Source organism: Cryptomeria japonica, chromosome 6 (genome assembly GCF_030272615.1).
Source record: "Cryptomeria japonica chromosome 6, Sugi_1.0, whole genome shotgun sequence".
In the NCBI taxonomy this organism is placed as follows: domain Eukaryota; kingdom Viridiplantae; phylum Streptophyta; class Pinopsida; order Cupressales; family Cupressaceae; genus Cryptomeria; species Cryptomeria japonica.
In genome coordinates this window covers 21,030,479-21,050,853 of record NC_081410.1, presented here as the reverse complement: position 1 = coordinate 21,050,853, position 20,375 = coordinate 21,030,479, and the positions used below count along the sequence as shown (strand labels likewise).

Genomic DNA, 20,375 nt, shown 5'->3' with positions numbered 1-20,375 from the left:
CATAAAAATCAAAATTTTACCTTGGCTTGCAAAGAAAATAAGTGGAATTGGGATTTTCGCTCAAGACCCTTTGGAAGGGTCAAGAGCAAAAATCTTGACTTGAGCTTACTCCTTCATTATTTGTCCCCAATCAACTTCAACAGGGAAAGAACATGTCTCCTTGCACCCATCCAAACCATAAAAAGTCAAAGTTGACTTGATTTTGTAAGGAAAACAAGGTGATTTTAAGATTTTCGCTCTGGACCCTTTGGATGGGTCAAGAGAAAAAATCTTGTTTTGGTTCAATTCCTTTAGTTTCAATGATTTCTAGCAACTTGAAGTCACTCTTACGGACATCTCCTTCTTTATTTTACCTTAGACCACACTTGATCTAGCACAAAGTTGATAGCAAACAGAGGTTTTGAGAAAATTCGCTCTGGACCCTTTGGAAGGGTCAGAAGCGAAATTCTCATTTTGAGCTCATTTCTTCATATTTGATGACCCTTGACAATTCAAGGACATGCCTAAGGACACCTCTAACCTTGACCCACACTAGACTTGGCATAAATTTGAGGGAAAAGATAGGTTTTGCACAATTTCGCCCTGGACCCTTTGGAAGGGTCAGGAGTGAATTTCCCTTTCTAGACCAAAATCATAATTTTTTGAGACAAAAATCCATTCAAGGGCAATCTCAAGGGCTTCTATCATCTTTGTCTAGGCCTGACTTGGCACAAATTTTGGAAGAAAAGATGATTTTTAAGATAAATGGTCGGCTATGATTAGAGGGTAGGTAGTGTAGGAATTAAGAGATGAATGACATGTGTCATAGGTAGAAAAGGTTAATGAATTAATTAAATAAATAAAGATTCATTTAATTAATAGAAGAAGTGGGATCAAATTAAATAAATAAGATATCTATTTAATTTAAGAAAAGGATAATTTAAATAAATAAAGGTATTTATTTAAATGAGAAATAAGGCTAGAAAAGGATAAATGAATTAATTAAATAAATAAAGATTTATTTAATTAATGGAAGAATTAGGCTAAAGTAATTAAATTGGACAATTTTAGGTGTCTACATTTTGCCCCTATTTGAGACAATGTAGCTTGTTGTGTTGTTTCAAAGAAGATAACATGAACTAATACAAAGTTGCCCCAAGATGCTATGTCCTTCCCAAAATTGTATTCGTCTGGTTATGGATTTATGTATCATGTAATGTAATTTTATAATTAGGTCTTATGTGTTGAGTTGACTTTAAGATTAAGGTTGATGACTTGTATAAATAAGTGTGATAGTTCAGATACTAAATGTTTAGTACAGATTGCAAGCTAACAAGATGAGAGGGGGGGTGAATCATACAAACTTAATCTTACATAAAATCAACAGATTCAACCTCGGTAACCTTATCAAAAAAACTGTAAAGCATGCAAAATCATAAATAGATAAGATCACAAAACATATAACACCAGATTTAACATGGAAACCCAAATAGGGAAAAACCACTGTGGGATTTCGGACCCACGAAGAAATATACTCTTCTAGAGTATGCTCGGTTAAAAGCAAATCCTGTTAAAGATTACAAACACATTGCTAGATGTGACCTGGTTAAGGGATTTCCCTCAGATCTATTAGGATCTTCACCTTGTTAGAAGTGACCTTGTTAAAGGATTTCAAACACTCAATAAGAATGTCACCTTGCTAGAGGGTTTTACAAATAAGATTGTCAAGTCCAATTGGTTAAGAGATTTTCTGTCACTTTACAAAATAACAGTAATAAAAATATATCTGCAACTTCACATCTAAAAATGCTAAAGTAGATTCTTATTTGCTCAATACAATATAGTCATAGGACTTATCTTGTCCTTCTGCTGGGCTCTATACTCTATTATCAAAACAGGTCTTCAAGCTTCAATGCTTGGTAATCACTATGTAGCATCCCTATGCTTACATTTGCCTGCATACATTGTTTATCAACAGTTCCTTATTTATAAACAATTTGCCAACCGCTTAATCTCCTTGATCACATTTCCCATGATCAATCATAGCCATCAGATCTTCAAACTTGACCAGGTTCAATGTATCCCTCGATCTGAAAATGTTTTACCCTGCCTTGGAACTTGCATACATTTCTTGGAACTTGTGCTAGGGTATTGTGGTTCAATCTAAACTGTAGATCTTCCTGCCGATCTTTCATTGCCATAGATCCTTAACAACCTTTATACATGTTGTAACAATCATTTAATCATAACCAGCTCATCATCTTCCTTCATTAAATAATGCTTTTATTCATTCAATGCATTCTGTTATTACTCGATTGTAACTCAGTAAATACTAAACTTCACTTGGTAGACATTCTACCTTCACTAACCGATAGCGATAACCTTAGGGTTTACTGACTAGATTCCTTAGGGTTTACTGACTAGGTTCTTTGCTTGATAACATAGTATAGTATTAACCTTACAAACAATAGCATATGTGGGATATCAAAAAACAATCTAAACATCATTATCTCATCATTGTCTAACTCGGTAATATTTGCCCATTGAATAACTTATTCCTCCCCTTATTCATCACATTCTTTCTATGTCTTTTACCGACATCTTAACTCTTTTCAAAACATACTTCTTAAGATATGGCAACATCATACTGAATCAGAAAATCAATTTCTTGACATCGATGACAAAGTAATAATATTAAGATAGTAAACATCCTTAATCAGTTATATCCATAATCATCAACAACCTTCTCAATATCCTTATTGAAATGCCAACAATCTCTCATTGTAATTGGAGTGCCAACAATCTCCCTTTGTCTGTTATAATGCCAACAATGTGTTGTAATCATGTTAACTAGTTGTATGTTTTCGAGAGTGTGGAAGAGTAGAGAAGAGTTATTGTGCAGAAAATATTCTTAACCAGAACTATAATCAGGCATTTGGAGATGCTATTCTTTCAGTTTATTTAATCCAGATTATTGTCTGATCTTTGTAAGGCAGTGAGCCTTCCTGTGGGTTGTAGCCCTTCTTTTTTTTTTAGCAGTGAGCTCTAAGGAATGTGCATTCCCCATTGTAATGTTTGCACATACTACTGCAAAGTATTATCTTATTGTGGGTAGGTTCTCACCGTGGTTTTTTCCTTAACCAGGTTTTCCACATCAACAATCCATGTGTTATGTGTGTTGTTTATGTGGTTCTTATCTTTTCTATTGCTGTTATTAATCATATCTATTAAATTTAAGGTTAATTTGATTGAGTTTGGTGAAAACTGATTCAACCCCCCTCTCAGTTTTCCTGTATTGTTGTTGTCCTACTATCAATAGATTAATATGATATCTAAGTAATTAATGATTGACTAATTAATTACTAAGGTGATTACCTAATTAATCTAACATTTTTATCACACATGATCCTAGGTGTCAAAGTACCAATTCTAAGGATCATGGAGACACATGAAAATGACATAGGATTGCAAGGTTAATATCGCCAATCTTAAGAAAATACTAGGAAGGAATAATCATGATGCAAACCATAAGGGTCTTTTGATTTTAGTAAACCATGTGGACTTTATATTGAAATACTTCTCTTTTCCATTTTGAATTCTATACCCTAGGAAGGGTTTTGATAGTAGGATTTGTAATACCCTAAAAATGGTCATCTAAACCATGGGCCCCTAATCTCGACAACATCACCAAGGTCCTAATCAAAGGCAATTTAATCAATCTTGAGCACACAATTAATTCTTTAATCATCAATGTCACATGGCAAAATCAATCACTCAATATTAATTAAATATTTATTTAATTAATAGATAATCCCAAGTAAATCATTTTAAACAATTATCTTATTTATTTTAATTGAATATCTTAGCATATTTAATTAAATAAATCAATTGAGCACAAATCTTCAAAAATGGAAATAAATCAAAAAAGGAATTAATTGACCAAGAAAGGAATTAACTGAGAAAGAAATCAATTGGAGATAATCTTGAAAAAAACAAATTAAAAATTGATAGATAATCTCAAAGAAAGAAATTAAAACAATTAAATCTTAAAATTGAATGAAATAAAGAATAAATCAGTTTTTTTTCTAATTTAATCTTATTTTTAGTTCAATTTCCTTTAAAGCTGATAAAAGCATCCAATCACATCAATTCACCTAGATTGTGCTTCCTCTTGGAAAATCTTGACCGCTCATCATCATTTGATCTTAGCCATTGGTTTCTTTCTGAATTTTCTATAAATTCAAGCTCATCTCTCATTCAAAAGAGGCTGGAGAATATATTATTATTATACTATTTTTGCTCTAGATTCATTGATATATTGCATATTAATTAATTCATATTGATTAAGTCATCTATCTTAATATTGCAAAAATCATGTTAGATTAATATTGAATCCATCTAGCATTCATCATGTTCATATAGATAAAATCCTTCGTCTTGATGTTGTCTAGTCACTGGTATTGCTAATAATCTGAGAGCAATCATATACTCGCATCTTTTAGAAGGTAATGGGTTGATTTACCATGGTTTTCATATTCATTGATTATATTTGTCGAACCATGCATGTAATGACTTGATTGAAGTGTTGTGTCTTACAGATACAGATTTATACCACTTTTCACACACACATTTCTGGCACCCACCGTGGGGCAGAAAACTATTTTTTTTCGGCCTCAAAATCATTTTTATCCTCCAGGTTTCATCCGTATAGCCTCTACGAAATATCGTACAAGCAGTTTCACTGCATCGTACGACATTATATTGACACCTACAGTTTATCATACGAAACAAGATCATATCCTTTAAATTGTTGTACGAATCAAGATTGTCATTCGTACAACATACTAATTCTTTTATACTTTGTTGTTCTGTGCTGATTCTTAACTTATACAACATACTGCTCGTTCTATCTTTTGTCATTCTATGCTGATTTATAACTCGTACGATAAAAGATTTCTGTCATTTTGCTTTATTAATATTGTCATATGATTTTTCTGACAAATTAAAAACATATTACTTTTCAAGATTTTTTGCTTAAATTTTAGATGATGCTAATGCTGACCCTGAACTATTTTCTGTTTGCCTGACATTTTAATAACCTAACTAGTTTCTTGCAGGACGTTCGTCAAAGAATTTATCGACCAAACATACGCCTGTCAAAGAATGAAAACAACATGACTAATGATGCGTCATTTTTGTAGGTTGCCTAAGGAGAAATCAATCAAACATTGTGTATTCCTTAATTTTTCTAGGCACTTAACTTGCTATCTAGGTAAATGAACAAATCTGTCTTTTGTGTCTTTTTGGAAAATTCTGAGAGGAAGAGAGTATGCTCTTATCTTTCTAAGACAATCATAAATCTAGACCCTTGAGGATTTTTCTTTGTTTGAGATTTGTACATCTTTAGCAAGCCTACCCTCCCGAGGAGCTAATAACTCTATAGCCTTTATGGCCGGTGAGAGGGGAATGACCTAAGTGGGAACGGCTAAATGCCAAGTACTCCAACCCACTATAAAATAGACGTGATTTGATGAAAATCAAGTCAATGACAGTGCTCGGGAATAGCTCTCCTCAGTACCTTCGGGTATATTAAACCTTGGTTTTCAATTCTGGGAGACCTCTTAATTGAGTTTATACCTCGACGCACCGAACAGAACCCTTACTAGATCCGATAAAAGTTAGAAGCTACCCGATTCACCTCTGAAAGGTTAATAATCTTTGTGCAAGAGAGATAGTAACTCTCCCAAGACACTTGCCATATCATGCCCCCATTAGCATTTGGAGTCAGCTAATACGACGTTGAGAATCCATTGCGTGAGACTCAGCAGGTGTATTCTAATTAGCTATTGGGTGTGTACCTAAGTCAGCAAGCAAAGGTTTTCTTCTTTAAGCCAACTTCCATATGGTTTGCATGTTGTGATTGGAGTTACTATTCGTACTATGTGTTTTCTGTGCTTTCATCTCCCAAACTGAAACTGGAATACTAAAATTGGAGAACACAAATCAACAAACTTAGTGATCAAAACTCTGTCTGTGTCACAAATCAGTCTATCCTATTCAGAAATTAGTCCATCTTAGAAATTGGTTGCATTCAGTTATCCAGCTCAGTCATTGAAAAACTTAGAACTTTTAGTCTCTGCTCTGTGAACAGTCGTATGAGTCTACTGGATTGTTGTCTTGTACCAAATTTTGTGTCGTATGAGTATACTAAATTGTCATCCTATGCCCAATCCTCTATCCTACAAGACCCAGTAGTGTGTCGTATGAGATAGAACTAAACAAAATCATTTGTCATCCGGGACCTACCCGTTTGTCGTACGGTACTAGGCAGCAACTCGTACGAAACAAAACTGTTGTCATCCCGCACCTGTCATACTATCGTATGGTTCCATAAATACAGTTGTACAAGTCTCTGGTTTTGTCTGTCGAGAACAGTCAAAACCTGTCCAAAATAGTTTTACAGCGAGTCAAAAACTAGTTATCATCTTCTTGAGCATAAAACAACCTTGATAGTGTACCTCTGCAATTGCGTTGCATGATTTTGTCGATCATTTCTGAGCTAGTTCAAATGAACATTTTATCAAAACTAAGTCAACTTGGATAACGTCTTACACAGGATAGATCATTCTTGAAACCAGACCAAATCTTAAGTTACTTCTCTTAATCACTACATTAAACGAAATACTAGTTACAATTTGATCTTGACTTCTGCAACACATATCGCTCTCGGTCCTGTCAGTTACAAAATGCCTGTTCAAACCAGAAACTCTCATAGCAAAAAAGACAAAGAAAAAGAGACACCCTTTTCAACCAAAGACAATCCATTCTTTGTGGGAGATCCTTTTTACAATAAACCATCCTCGTCACAGATACCAGTCTACGATATACTAATCTTTGGTCAGCCCTTATCTCCCACCATGTCTGGGGAAAGACAAGAAAAAGAAGCCAGTAAACGAAACACCCACGAAGATTTCAGCAATCAAGCCACTGATAGCGATTCATCAACTGAGTCTGAGCTCCTTGAACCTCTTGAAGATGAAGTACATAGGTGTCAAAATAATAAAGAATTCCGTAAAATGATGATGGTCATCATGGCTAGGGAAAAGGAAGACTATTTCCTAGAATTAGCAAAACAAGGTGCCAAACTTCCTATTGGTTCTAATGTGGAGACCCTCGTTGCTAAAGAGGAAGATACACCATGGGGAAAAATGAGAAAACAGATGCAAGCACTACAAACTGTAGTCACAAGAATAGAAAACAAAGATAAAACATGAAAACAATATTCTTTGGACACAATATGCCCATTCCCATTTGACAAAAACCTTTACATGTCTCAATTTCCTTCACGAGTTGAGATCCCAAAATTTGACAAATATGATGGTACCTCTAATCCTCAAGATCATGTCAGAGAGTTTTGTGCCACTTGTATGGAGTTTATGCATGATCAAACATACCTCATGCGCCTTTTCCCAAGGAGTTTAGGGGGTCAAGCAATGGAATGGTTCGCAAGCCTACCCAAAGGAATAAAAATGTTTGAAGAACTAATCCAACTATTTTTACAACAATACTCGTACAACATTCGTCACCTAGTCACTATGATAGAGCTTTGCAATACCAGACAAAAGACAGGAGAACCCTTTCTCACTTTCCTCCAACGATGGAGAAAGATGTTCTCTAGATATTTATGGACCATCCCAGATCTTGAGAAAATGGACATCTTTGTCAACAACTTAGTCCCTGAATTGAAATACAGTGTCCAGATGCAAGTACACCCTTCATTCAACAAAATGGTAGATAACACCCTCAGAATGGAAGATGCACTTATCAAAAAGGGAGATATATCACTTTGGAAAGAAACATCGCAAGGTTCTAGCTCTAAAGAAAAGAGTAAATACTAGAAATATAGCAAAGACAACAACAAGAACGTTGTTAGTGATGGAGTGGTAGATACTGTCCAAGTGAAAACAAAATCCACAATAGTTAACTTGGCCAATGGCACACAAGCACTCAAGGTAGCTGAAACTACAACAGAGAATCCCCCAAAGAAAACAAGAGAGTGGTTTAAAGACATGCCTTGGGTCTCAAAGCCTAAGTGTTAGTTTACTCCTCTAGATGAGTCATATGAATCAACTTTTAAAACTTTATTGGCAAACAATCTGATAACATTACTAGATAACTCTAGACCATACGATCCAGAAATTAGACCCAGATGGTGGAGAGAAAATGAATACTATGACTATCATCAAAACAAGGGACATAACATAAACAAATGCCTGAAACTCTGACATGAAATTCAAGATCTCATCGACGTAGGCAAGATCACTGTTGGAAGCCATGTGACTAATGTTGATCATAAGGCTTTTAAAGATCCCTTACCCAATTATGACCAAGGGGAATCCTCCAAATCCAAGGGAGGAGCTATAGTCAATTATGCTTACACTAATCATGATAATGTAATTAACATGATTGAATCTGTACAACTTGAATATTGCAATGTAATCATTGTCCAAGATCACCAAAGTCAAGCACAGATTGCTAATGTCGTGACTCGTGCTCAAAAGAAGATTTCTCTCCCAGGAGCTAGTTCCTCCACTTTTGATCACACAACATCACAACTGCCAAATAAACAAACAGACACCATCAAGGCCAAATCAAAGCAACTAGTTTCATCATCTTCTCCTAGTTATAGTATTGTGGAACAATTGAAGAGAACTAATGCTCAAATCTCCATTCTAGAATTGCTTAAGATTTCCTCTACCCATTAAGAGATCCTGGACAAGGCTCTACTTACCACCAGTGTTCCTAAAGATTTAGACATAGGTCAATTTCAATCTATGGTAGGTCATCTGACCTCCCCTCATTACCTCATGTTCTCTGAAGAAGATGATAACTTACTGAGTCATCCACATAATCAGCCATTGCACATTGAAGCCATGATCCATAAACACCGCGTTAAATGTGTTTTGATAGATGGAGGTGCTGGGTTGAATATTTGTACTTACAATCTATTAACACAGCTAGGATTCTTTGAAAATGTTATTGATCCAACAAAGAAAATAACAATCAAGGCTTACGATGAAGAAGAAAGAACTTCTAAGGGACTGGTATCATTACCAATCAGAGTAGGACCTATGGAGAGAGATGTCATTTCTCAAGTCCTGGATCTTCATCTTTCATACAACATCTTACTGGGTAGACCATGGATTCATGAAATGAATGTAGTACCATCTACATACCATCAATGCTTGAAATTCCCTTATAATGGAGTAGAGGTTAGTATTCCATCTGATACAAGCTATACCTACAATGCATTAACACAAGGTGCTAATGCTTTTGTTCCTAACAATAGAGCAACTTCTGCAGTTGAAAGTTCAAAATCTCTACTTAAAGATTTGGAAAAGAATCTGAAAATCACAAACACTGGCATGGATGGCTACAAGATAGAGCATATACTCTCACTGATGTCACTTCCTCCATCACCAAGATAGTTGGGAAAATTGTCAGAGGGTACAAAGCCACAAATTTCAACTCCAAAAGTCATTTATGATGGCACCTTTATACAATCCTCTACTTCTCTCGCAGGTGAAATAGAAGGGGATGATGCTCTTAAATCACTTTTCAAAGAAGATAGTGCAGATAAACAAGTAAGACATTGTACAATTTCTCCGACACAATATGGTCTAGGCTATAAGATGCTTCAATGCATGGGATGTTCAAATGCTGGTCCTCTAGGAAAGCATCAACAAGGTATTGTTGAACCCATTCAGTTGCAAACCAAGTCTATCAATGATAAAGCTGGATTGGGATATGATTTGAGCAAGCACTTAGATCAGAAATGCACACCTCACTATCAACATAAGTGGAAGAAGAAGGTACTACCTTTAACCATACAAGAGATTAATGTTCACCTGACTCAGGAAGAGTGTGACGCTGAACAACAAGAATTGCCCACCTAGGGAAAGGAAACATATGGTAATCAAGTTCCAATTATGTCAGCTATGATACCACATGAAGTAGACACTCTAGAGGATATGAGGGATGAAATATACAGAATCAGAGAATTGTTTGCACCACCGAACATTCCGGTCACATACACTAACAGACAACAAGTAGATGACTCAGAAACTGATTCAAATGAGTATGAATGGGGTCCAGATGACATCTTAGATACATCTACTACAAAAATGATTGAAGAACTCAAGGATACCGCAAATGATGCACAAGAGCTGATATGCCTAAGAATGCAAAAGGAAATAGAAGAAATCAGACTAAAATGACAAGAAGACTATGACCGACAACTGAAGAAAGAAAGGACACAAGCAAGTCCTTCACCTAACAATCCTCCTAATGAGATAGGACAAATCAAGTACGGAACCACACAAGAAGAAATAGAAGCTAGAGCAAGAGAACCAGTCATCAACCCAGAAGAAGCTGAATGGAACAGACGACAGGGGGTTAACAGAACCATCAAAGTCATGTCCACAAGTGTGTCAAATGCAAGAAATCAATGAACCAAATCACGAAGGAACTTGCAGCACCAAAGATGTGGTTGTTGATACTATATATGCCTTCACTAAACCACTTGAAGATGAGTCAGCAACTTCATCCTATGACTCTGATGACTCAGATAGGAGCTCTATCTATGAGAACAACTATTCAACAATGCATTATGACTACTCTATCATGAATGATGAAATACTATCTATTGTTATACCATGATATGTAGCCAATCTAAAGTAGGTGACATCGCTAGAAGTAGGTCGGTTGGATTAAGTCCAATAAATACTAACATGAATGAAAATAATTGTGTTGTAACTCTTCTTGGTCTCGAGACACATACGCAAGGTAGTATTTTGGAACTCGACTGGTCTGTCCGAAACAATGATGATAGTACCATGCACTCCCTTGAGCCTGTTCCAACCTTATCCTTAATACATCCAAAACTGATTGATTGCACCCTTTATAATCAACCCTTGAATGTACCTACTTTTACCAATGACTATACACTATCCTACTATCTCAATGCAGTTGAACCCATGTACTCTTCCACCAACAAACAAATTGAAAACATGACCGAAGTGGATATCAAGTATCTTAGTCGCAAAAACAAGAAAAATAAGAATAATAGATCTGATGGAGAAAACCACATTGTGGCGGTATCAGACTCTTATAAAGAGAAAATAAAGGATGAAACTAAGGGTGAAAACCTCTCTGAGGCACCTGAAGGTGAGATACTTGATATACTACCAAGTCACTTCCAGGAGAGATCTTCTGATGCAGAGCATCATGAAAATCCATAAAACCTTCATTCAAGGGTAAACTTTAACTTGAATCAAGAGACATATGAAAAGATAAATCACTCTTCTCAACTTCAAAACAATTTCAAAGGTTATATTACATCATTAAAACCCTTCATTCAGTATTTCAGATCATAACATTCACCATAACATGAGAGAACAAATTCTTTATTGCCATGGAATACCCTAGTTTAGGGTTTCATCCCTTAACAACTATTTTCACCAAAATGATCACAAAATATTCAATTCTTAACCAAATAATGTAAGACCAAAAGAACTCGAAAGAATATTTAGAGACCTTTCCAAAAAAATATATCCTTTCTTCAATATTATCCCTCATGTGACCATACCAAATGCTACAACCGGGTTGTTGCTGCCTTCACCAATCTGCTTTTCACCGTGAACTATAACAAACAGTCATCCATAACATTTTACATATTTATCATAAAGAAAATCTCTTTGGTCATAATTTATATTATTGAGTTACACAAGTTCTCTCAAAATTTCAGCTAGATCCAATGGTTGAATAAAAATTTATGATCATTTTTCCAAAACTGGGTAACCCTTGGCAGGGTTTTGACAATCATTGAAAAAACAAACATATCTTGCCAAATACTCCACAAAAATGCACAAGAAAGGATTCATCTGAAAGATATTTCATCAATATATCATTAAATAACATATACATATAAAAATTATATCAAATGTGATCCTCCATGGATCTATGACAGCAATAGATTCCTTAAAACCTCATGACAGTTTGAGGGTTTGATGGATAATCTTTGTCAAATCCCCTCCAAACTGATCTCCCTTCTTGATTTCGACCAAACATGGTTTTATAAACCATTTCCAACTCCTTTCTAACTACTCCAACCACCTCGTAACCAATGTATTTCATTTTTACACTTTTGTTGCACTTTTTGACAATATTGCAACTTTGTAATTTTTACATTTTTTGCATTTTTGACATAAATGACTCGAACCCTTACATGGACACTTTAAACACTTCAAGATGGACCAAATATGATATCTTTGGACAAAATGGCTCATTTATCCTTACATATTATGATTCAATTGACTCAAATAACCTTAATACATTATGAATGACTCAAATACAATAAATTGTTCATATTATGACTTTTGACCTCCTGGTATGCTTGTGTGCTTAGGTGCCTCTGCACCATACTCCCGACCTTGAAAAGTTTCCAAGTCCCTTGGAAACATGGGTACAATGATCTGCAAGAAAAATTTTGAGTGAAAATTTTCACCTTTGGCTTCATCTTTATCTCTTTATGCCTCTTTATGCTGTGGCTTCCTTCTCAAACAATCTCTTTGTGACTCCTACCAATAGAGTTTGTAGTGGCTGCCATCCAAGTGCTTTTACCAGCCATTTGTCCACCTCTCCATGCTGCATCACCTCACCAACAAACAACTCACCTTTGCCTCACCTAGGAGTCCTCCTCTTTGCCTCTCTCCCTAGTCTCTTGGCAACCAATGGACCATCCCATGGCCCTGGACCATCTCTTTGGCCCTTGACAGACCTTCCTTGTCTGCCCACACACAACACCAACTTCCTCTTGCAGCTAGATGGACAAGCACCTGCAACCAAACACATTAGCAACACAAAATTTCAACTCTCCTTGGGCTAGGTCCTGGTGTGGATTGCCTCCTTTGGCGCTCTACCCACACACTCAGGCTCTTCTAGCTCTGATACCAATTTGATGCAGAGCATCATGAAAATCCATAAAACCTTCATTCAAGGGTAAACTTTAACTTGAATCAAGAGACATATGAAAAGATAAATCACTCTTCTCAACTTCAAAACAATTTCAAAGGTTATATTACATCATTAAAACCCTTCATTCAGTATTTCAGATCATAACATTCACCATAACATGAGAGAACAAATTCTTTATTGCCATGGAATACCCTAGTTTAGGGTTTCATCCCTTAACAACTATTTTCACCAAAATGATCACAAAATATTCAATTCTTAACCAAATAATGTAAGACCAAAAGCACTGGAAAGAAGATTCAGAGACCTTTCCAAAAAAATATATCCTTTCTTCAATATTATCCCTCATATGACCATACCAAATGCTACAACCGGGTTGTTGCTGCCTTCACCAATCTGCTTTTCACCGTGAACTGTAAAAAACAGTCATCCATAACATTTTACATATTTATCATAAAGAAAATCTCTTTGGTCAGAATTTATATTATTGAGTTACACAAGTTCTCTCAAAATTTCAGCCAGATCCAAAGGTTGAATAAAAATTTATGATCATTTTTCCAAAACTGGGTAACCCTTGGCAGGGTTTTGACAATCATTGAAAAAACAAACATATCTTGCCAAATACTCCACAAAAATGCACAAGAAAGGATTCATCTGAAAGATATTTCATCAATCTATCATTAACTAACATATACATATAAAAATTATATCAAATGTGATCCTCCATGGATCTATGACAGCAATAGATTCCTTAAAACCTCATGACAGTTTGAGGGTTTGATGGATAATCTTTGTCAAATCCCCTCCAAACTGATCTCCCTTCTTGATTTCGACCAAACATGGTTTTATAAACCATTTACAACTCCTTTCTAACTACTCCAACCACCTCATAACCAATGTATTTCATTTTTACACTTTTGTTGCACTTTTTGACAATATTGCAACTTTGTAATTTTTACATTTTTTGCATTTTTGACATAAATGACTCGAACCCTTACATGGACACTTTAAACACTTCAAGATGGACCAAATATGATATCTTTGGACAAAATGGCTCATTTATCCTTACATATTATGATTCAATTGACTCAAATAACCTTAATACATTATGAATGACTCAAATACAATAAATTGTTCATATTATGACTTTTGACCTCCTGGTATGCTTGTGTGCTTAGGTGCCTCTGCACCATCTTCCATATTGATCAAGCCAACTCAGCTAGTGAACATTGGGAGTCAAGAGATACCGCATATCATTCATTTAGCTCAATCACTGTTAGCAAAAGAGTTAAATGATTTCAGCAATCTATTTTTAGAAAAGAAGATCAACTTTGCATGGACATACTCAGATATGCCAGGACTCGATCCCGATCTCATCATGCATCATCTCTCTATCATGCCAAGAGTTAAACCAGTCAAACAAAAACTCCAAAAGATGCATCCTCATGTGGCACTACTAGTCAAGGTTGAGCTAGAGAAATTACTAAAAGCTGGATTTATCAGAGCTATAGACTACGCAGAATGGATATCCAACATAATACCTATATCAAAAGAAGACAAATCCATCAGAGTTTGCACAGATTTTAGGGATCTCAACAAGGCATGTCCAAAAGATGATTTTCCATTGTCTAACATTGACATGATAGCAGATATGACTATTGGATATGAGATGTATTCATTAATAGATGGATTCTCTGGGTACAATCAAATCAAGATAGTGCCTGAAGATCAAGAGAAGATAGCTTTCACATGTGCATGGGGAACCTACTGCTGGAATGTTATGTTGTTTGGTCTAAAGAACGCAGGAGCAACTTACCAAAGAGCAGTAACCACTATTTTCCATGATATGATACATAAAAACATGGAAGATTATGTTGATGACACCCTGGTAAAAACTATGAAGAGATCTACACACATTCAAGAGCTAGGCCTCATATTAGATTGAATGGAAAGATTCAAGCTCCGCTTAAATTCAAAGAAATGTGCATTTGGGGTAACGTCAGGAAAATTCCTCGGGTACATAATATCCAAGAAAGGAATTGAGGTTGACCTTGAAAAGGTCCAAGCTATGATGGAGATGCCTCCACCAAAGAATATCAGTCAGATGAGAAGTCTACAAGGCTGCCTTCAGTCCATAAAGTGTTTTATATCTTAGCTAGCTGACAAAGCTCAACCCTTCATGAAGGTATTAAGGAAAGGGATTCAATACAACTGGGATAAGGATTGTGAACTACATTTACAGAAAATCAAAGAATATCTTTCTAATCCACCCATATTAATGCCACCAATTCAAGGTAAGCCATTGATCCTGTACATATTAGCTACACATACTTTACTGAGGGCACTTCTAGCACAATAGGATGATAATAAAAAGGAATGAGCCATCTATTACATCAACCACACATTGGTGTCATATGAAATGAATTACACTAAAATAGAAAAAGCATGCTTAGCATTGGTCTTTGCATCACAGAAATTAAGGCACTATATGTTGGCACATTCTATTAAGCTGGTAGCCAAGATTGATCCACTTAAATATCTTCTCAGTAAAGCAACGCTTATAGTAAGACTGGCCAAATGGGTCATGGTCCTTATAGAATTTGACATTGAATATGTGGAATGTACAACCATCAAAGGACGGGTTATCATAGACCAACTTGCTGAAGCTCCACTTGAAGATAATCACCCTTTGCATATAGAATTCCTAGATGAATCAATCATGCACCTTACTGAATAATCCTAGAAAATGTTCTTTGATGGGTCTTTTACTCAACATGGCTCAACATCGGGATACTATTTATTACTCCCTAGAAATACTTAATTCTTAAAGCTTATAAGATTCTCTTCCCTTGCACAAACAACATTGTGGAATATGAAGCTTTGGTAAATGGGATCAAGTTGGCCATTGAGTGGAAGATCGTGGAATTACACATCTATGGAGATTCTCAACTCATTATCAACTAGATCAATGATCTATATCAGACATGAGATGAGAAATTGATGTCTTACAAGAGAATGGTGGATGACCTCAAGCAATATTTTACTTATGTATCATTTCAGCAAATACCCAGAACAACAAATAGAGTAGCGGATGCGATGGCTACTTTGGCATCTATACCACAGCTACAGGAGTCTAATTTTCGCTTTGAATTCCTGGTGGAAGAGTTACATTACCCTGCCTATGATTCTTCCGAGTCCCAGGTAGTCTGTTCTATTATTGGACATGCCTCATCTCGTTATAGTCACATTTACTCTTACCTACATGACCAAGTTGTCCCTACCAATCTTTCTTGAAATGAAGAAAGAAACCTAATTCGAAACGCGTCATGGTACGTCATCATTGCTAATGACTTATTCAGGTGAGGTTTAGATAATACTTTGCTTAGATGTCTAGAAACTGAGGAGTCCCAACACGCATTATCTGAAGTTCATGAAGGTGTTTGTGGATCTCATTCGAACGGTCTAACTTTAGCACGAAAACTACTAAGGGCTGGCTACTACTGGCCAAACATGGAGAAAGAAGCTATAAAATTTGCTAAAACCTATGAAAAGTATCAGTTGCATGGACACCTTATACATGCTCCGACAAGGGATCTCATACCCTTTGTGACACACTGGCCCTTCCAATAGTGGGCATTGGATCCGATAAGACAAATTTATCCTGTTTCATCTAATGGACATAAATTTATTATCACTGCCACTGAGTACTTCACTAAGTGTGTAGAAGTAGTTCCACTCATCAAGGCAACAAGAAAACAAGTAGCTTTGTTTATTCTTAACTATATCATCTACATATATGGTATTCTTTCATCAATTATAACAGACAATGGAGGACAGTTTAAGAACAAAGATCTAGATGAACTCTGTGAGAAGTTTAAAATCAAACAACACTGGTCTCCATTATATTACCCTCAAGGTAATGGACAAGCAGAGGCATCTAACAAAAACCTACTGACTATGTTGCACCAAACAGTGAACAAATTTAGGAAGGATTGGCATCTGCAGCTCAATCCTGCACTGTGAGCTTATAGAACAAATATCAAAACACCTACTGGGGCTATACCTTTTTCTTTGGTGTATGGGTCTGAAGCAGTATTACCCATTGAAGTAGAAATACCATCTCTAAGAGTTTCCTTGCAAGGTCTTGTTACTGATGAAGACTATAAAATATCTAGATTGCAAGAGCTCGAATTGCTAGATGAGCATCGGTAAGTGGCATTTGATCATCTTAGAGTGTATCAAAAGAGAATGTCCAGAGGATATAACAAGAAAGTTTGACACCGATAATTTCAGGTTGGTGACTTAGTTCTCAAAGAGAATCCTAAAAATCAACAGTTTCAAGATAACAAAGGGAAGTTTGAACCCAACTGGTTGGGTCCCTATATCATTACTGTAGCTTTCGGCTCTGGTGCTTATCAACTTTCAACATCGGAAGGAGAATAGATTCATGAAGCGATTAACACCATCCATCTGAAGAAATTCTTCACCTAAATATTCTTTGCTCTAGCAGTTTTTTTTTACAGCGTAAAATGTCCTGAAAAAAAAATCATAAAAATTAGAAAAAGTCCTAAAGAAATCTTTAAAATCAGAAAATATCCTGAAAAAATCCTAAAAATCAGAAAAAGTCCTGAAAAAATCCTAAAAATAAGAAAAAATCCTGAAAAAATCCTAAAAATTAGAAAATGTCCTGAAAAAATCATAAAAATCATAAAAAGTCCTGAAGAAATTCAAAAAATAAAAAAAAAAAAAAAAAAAGAGAAAAGAAGCAAAAAAAAAAGAGAGAGAGAAAACGTCCTGGTGAAAACCTGGAAAACAGGCACCTTGGTAAAAAAAATAAAATAAAAATGAATCTCTGCCAAGCAGGTGAAAACCTGGTAAACAGGCACCTTTGTACTCAAGCGCTCCATCTATCAACGCAACATTGGCATTCCTGCTTTCATGCATCCTTGCTTTTGCTTGTACATATTTTAGTCACTTTTGTGACATCCTAGTTCATTGGAACCCTCATGGCTTGAAACCAATCATTGTCATAGTCTTAGGTAATCAACAAGAGCACATCACATGTCCTAACCAGTGTCAACCAAGTCAATCTTACGTTAGTGAAACTTGGTCATCCACTCCGAGTCAGTTACCTGTCTCCTAACTACTGAAGAGTTTTATCACTGAGTTAACAAGCAAAACAACAAAACTGAAAACAATCACTAAACAGTTTGAGGTATGCATGAAAATTTTCTTTGTGTGTTGTCTTTTATATTGGTTTTCGATTATTATCCCTCTGAGTAACTCGAGGAAGTCTATCTTGACTAAGATGAGCAAGGATTGGGGGCATAATATTTTCTTATTTTCTGCTTGTAGGAATGATCTCAATGATCTAGAAACATCTAAATTAGCTGGGTGTCTGTGATAAGAGCCTTCACATCCATGTGGATTCGCTTCACATACCTCGACTCCGCTTATTTGAATGCTATAGGGAGGTTCCCATCATTTCTTTGTTTGTTTTGAGGGAGTTTCTTCATTGTGTAATCCACGTCCATGCATAATCTGTCCAACGATATGAACGAGAAAAAGGGGTCATTGCGAACAAGATAATTAACATTGCACATGAAAAGAAATTAACTTTATTCTGCCTGCTATAATTGTAAAGTGCTCAATGATGAAAATTAAGCTATTCAAATCCAGTGACTAGGTTTAGGTTGCATCTCATTTTGCATCTCATTTTGCATTTCATTCTGCATCTCGTGAATTTGGAGTGATTTCGGTATAGTAACAATGCTTTCTCTTTATCTTTTGAATGAGAGTTGGAGTGTCATCATTTCTTCACTAGGTGGTTTTTTTTCATCATTTCTCCGATCGAGTACTTGTGTTTTGAGATGTTAGCTGCATACATGAGCATTTCATATAGATTCATACATTCACCATCATTCATTTGCATTCATCTTATTGCATAGAAAAATGAAAAAATTGCATTACTCATTCAAATCACTCATTTGCATCATCATTTATTTGCATATGAAAAGGAAACAAAAATAGGAAATCATGATCATTTGCATTCATACATCCATAACTGAAAAGAAATGCATACATATAGAATAAAGCATATAAAGGACATCTCATAAGTGAATCAACACAAGTATGATGAAGTCAAATCGGGTCTCGCATATATATCATGTCAAGTCTAAGGTACAAAATGATGTCAAAAGACATTTACAAACTCTCATCAGAGCAAGAATCATATAGGCTACAAAAAATGGGTGTGTCTACAAAAAATATCTGAGCTACAAAAAGAAATAATCTAGCTAGCACCTTCTCTCTCATCACCTGGTGGAGGAGGAGGAGCCTGATGCTTGGGATCTTGATGAAGTGCTCGAGCTCCCTCTGATCGTGCCATATACTACGAGTAGGGTTGCACCTGTTGTGCAACAAGAACTACAACACTATACGTTGCTACGTAATATGCTACCCTACTGCTCTAGAGAAGGACCTCCTGTCGAAGAGACTCTGTCTTTGCTCTTGACTCTGCTCTCAATGCTGTGATCTAGCGATCATGCTCGACCCTCACCTCGGCCAGCTATCAGTCTCGCTTCGCTAGCTGAGTCTACACCACTGTCAACTATGACTGCAACTCTGCAAGATGTACCCTCATCGACTGTCCAGTATCTATCCCCTGCTCTCTCGTAGGCCCCCATCTCCACCCCCATCTCCACCTCCACTGCCACTCGACTTGTCTCTCCAATGTCGTACCTGTCTAGGAGTTGCTCGCTCCTCCTCCGTACCACCCACTCGCCCTAGGGATCCACCCTCACCCCTCCATTGTCCTCCCTACCCTGCTACTGTTAGCACCTGGATCACCGCTACCCCGTCGTGAAGCCTCAACGCTCTGTGCCTGACCCTGCCTCTGACCCTACCTCTGGCCCTGTCTCTGGCCCTATCCTGAGCTGATGTGGGGGCATCCTCCTCAACATCCTCAATATGAAGAGCCTCCTCATCCAGGTCTGTAAAACGTGGGAACAAACGCTGCTGAAAATGATATCTGTACTGGGGCAATACCCCTGCATCCGCTACAACATCCAGGTAATCCCACCTCAGACGGTGTAACCCTATCAACTCTTGCATTGCCAATGCGTATGATAACTGCGGAGACCATCCCTGTCTCTCCTCATCTGCATATCGAGCATAAGTTGTATACTCCTGCAAAATCTCCTAGGGCCGGCCATACTGCCCCATCACCCATGAAATGATGAATCGCTCCACAACAGTCTGTGATCTCCCAATTAGTGGGTGTGTAACAAACAAGTCCCTGCGAACTAGCCGCTAGTCATCCCATGACTCCAACCCTTTGTATGGTCTCCATACGATGACTATCA

The 20,375-nt window shown here is 36.5% G+C and overlaps 1 protein-coding gene across 1 annotated transcript in view; it reads right to left on the bottom strand.

Moving 5' to 3' along the window:
• The window catches only part of LOC131048052 (uncharacterized), a 45,047-nt gene extending 25,338 nt beyond the window's left edge, over positions 1–19,709 (bottom strand). Inside the window, exon 1 of the mRNA XM_057981894.1 lies at positions 19,571–19,709. Coding sequence (XP_057837877.1) covers positions 19,571–19,709 — 139 coding nt within the window. The remainder of the gene's footprint in view (positions 1–19,570) is intronic.
• Between the last annotated feature and the right edge of the window lie 666 nt (positions 19,710–20,375).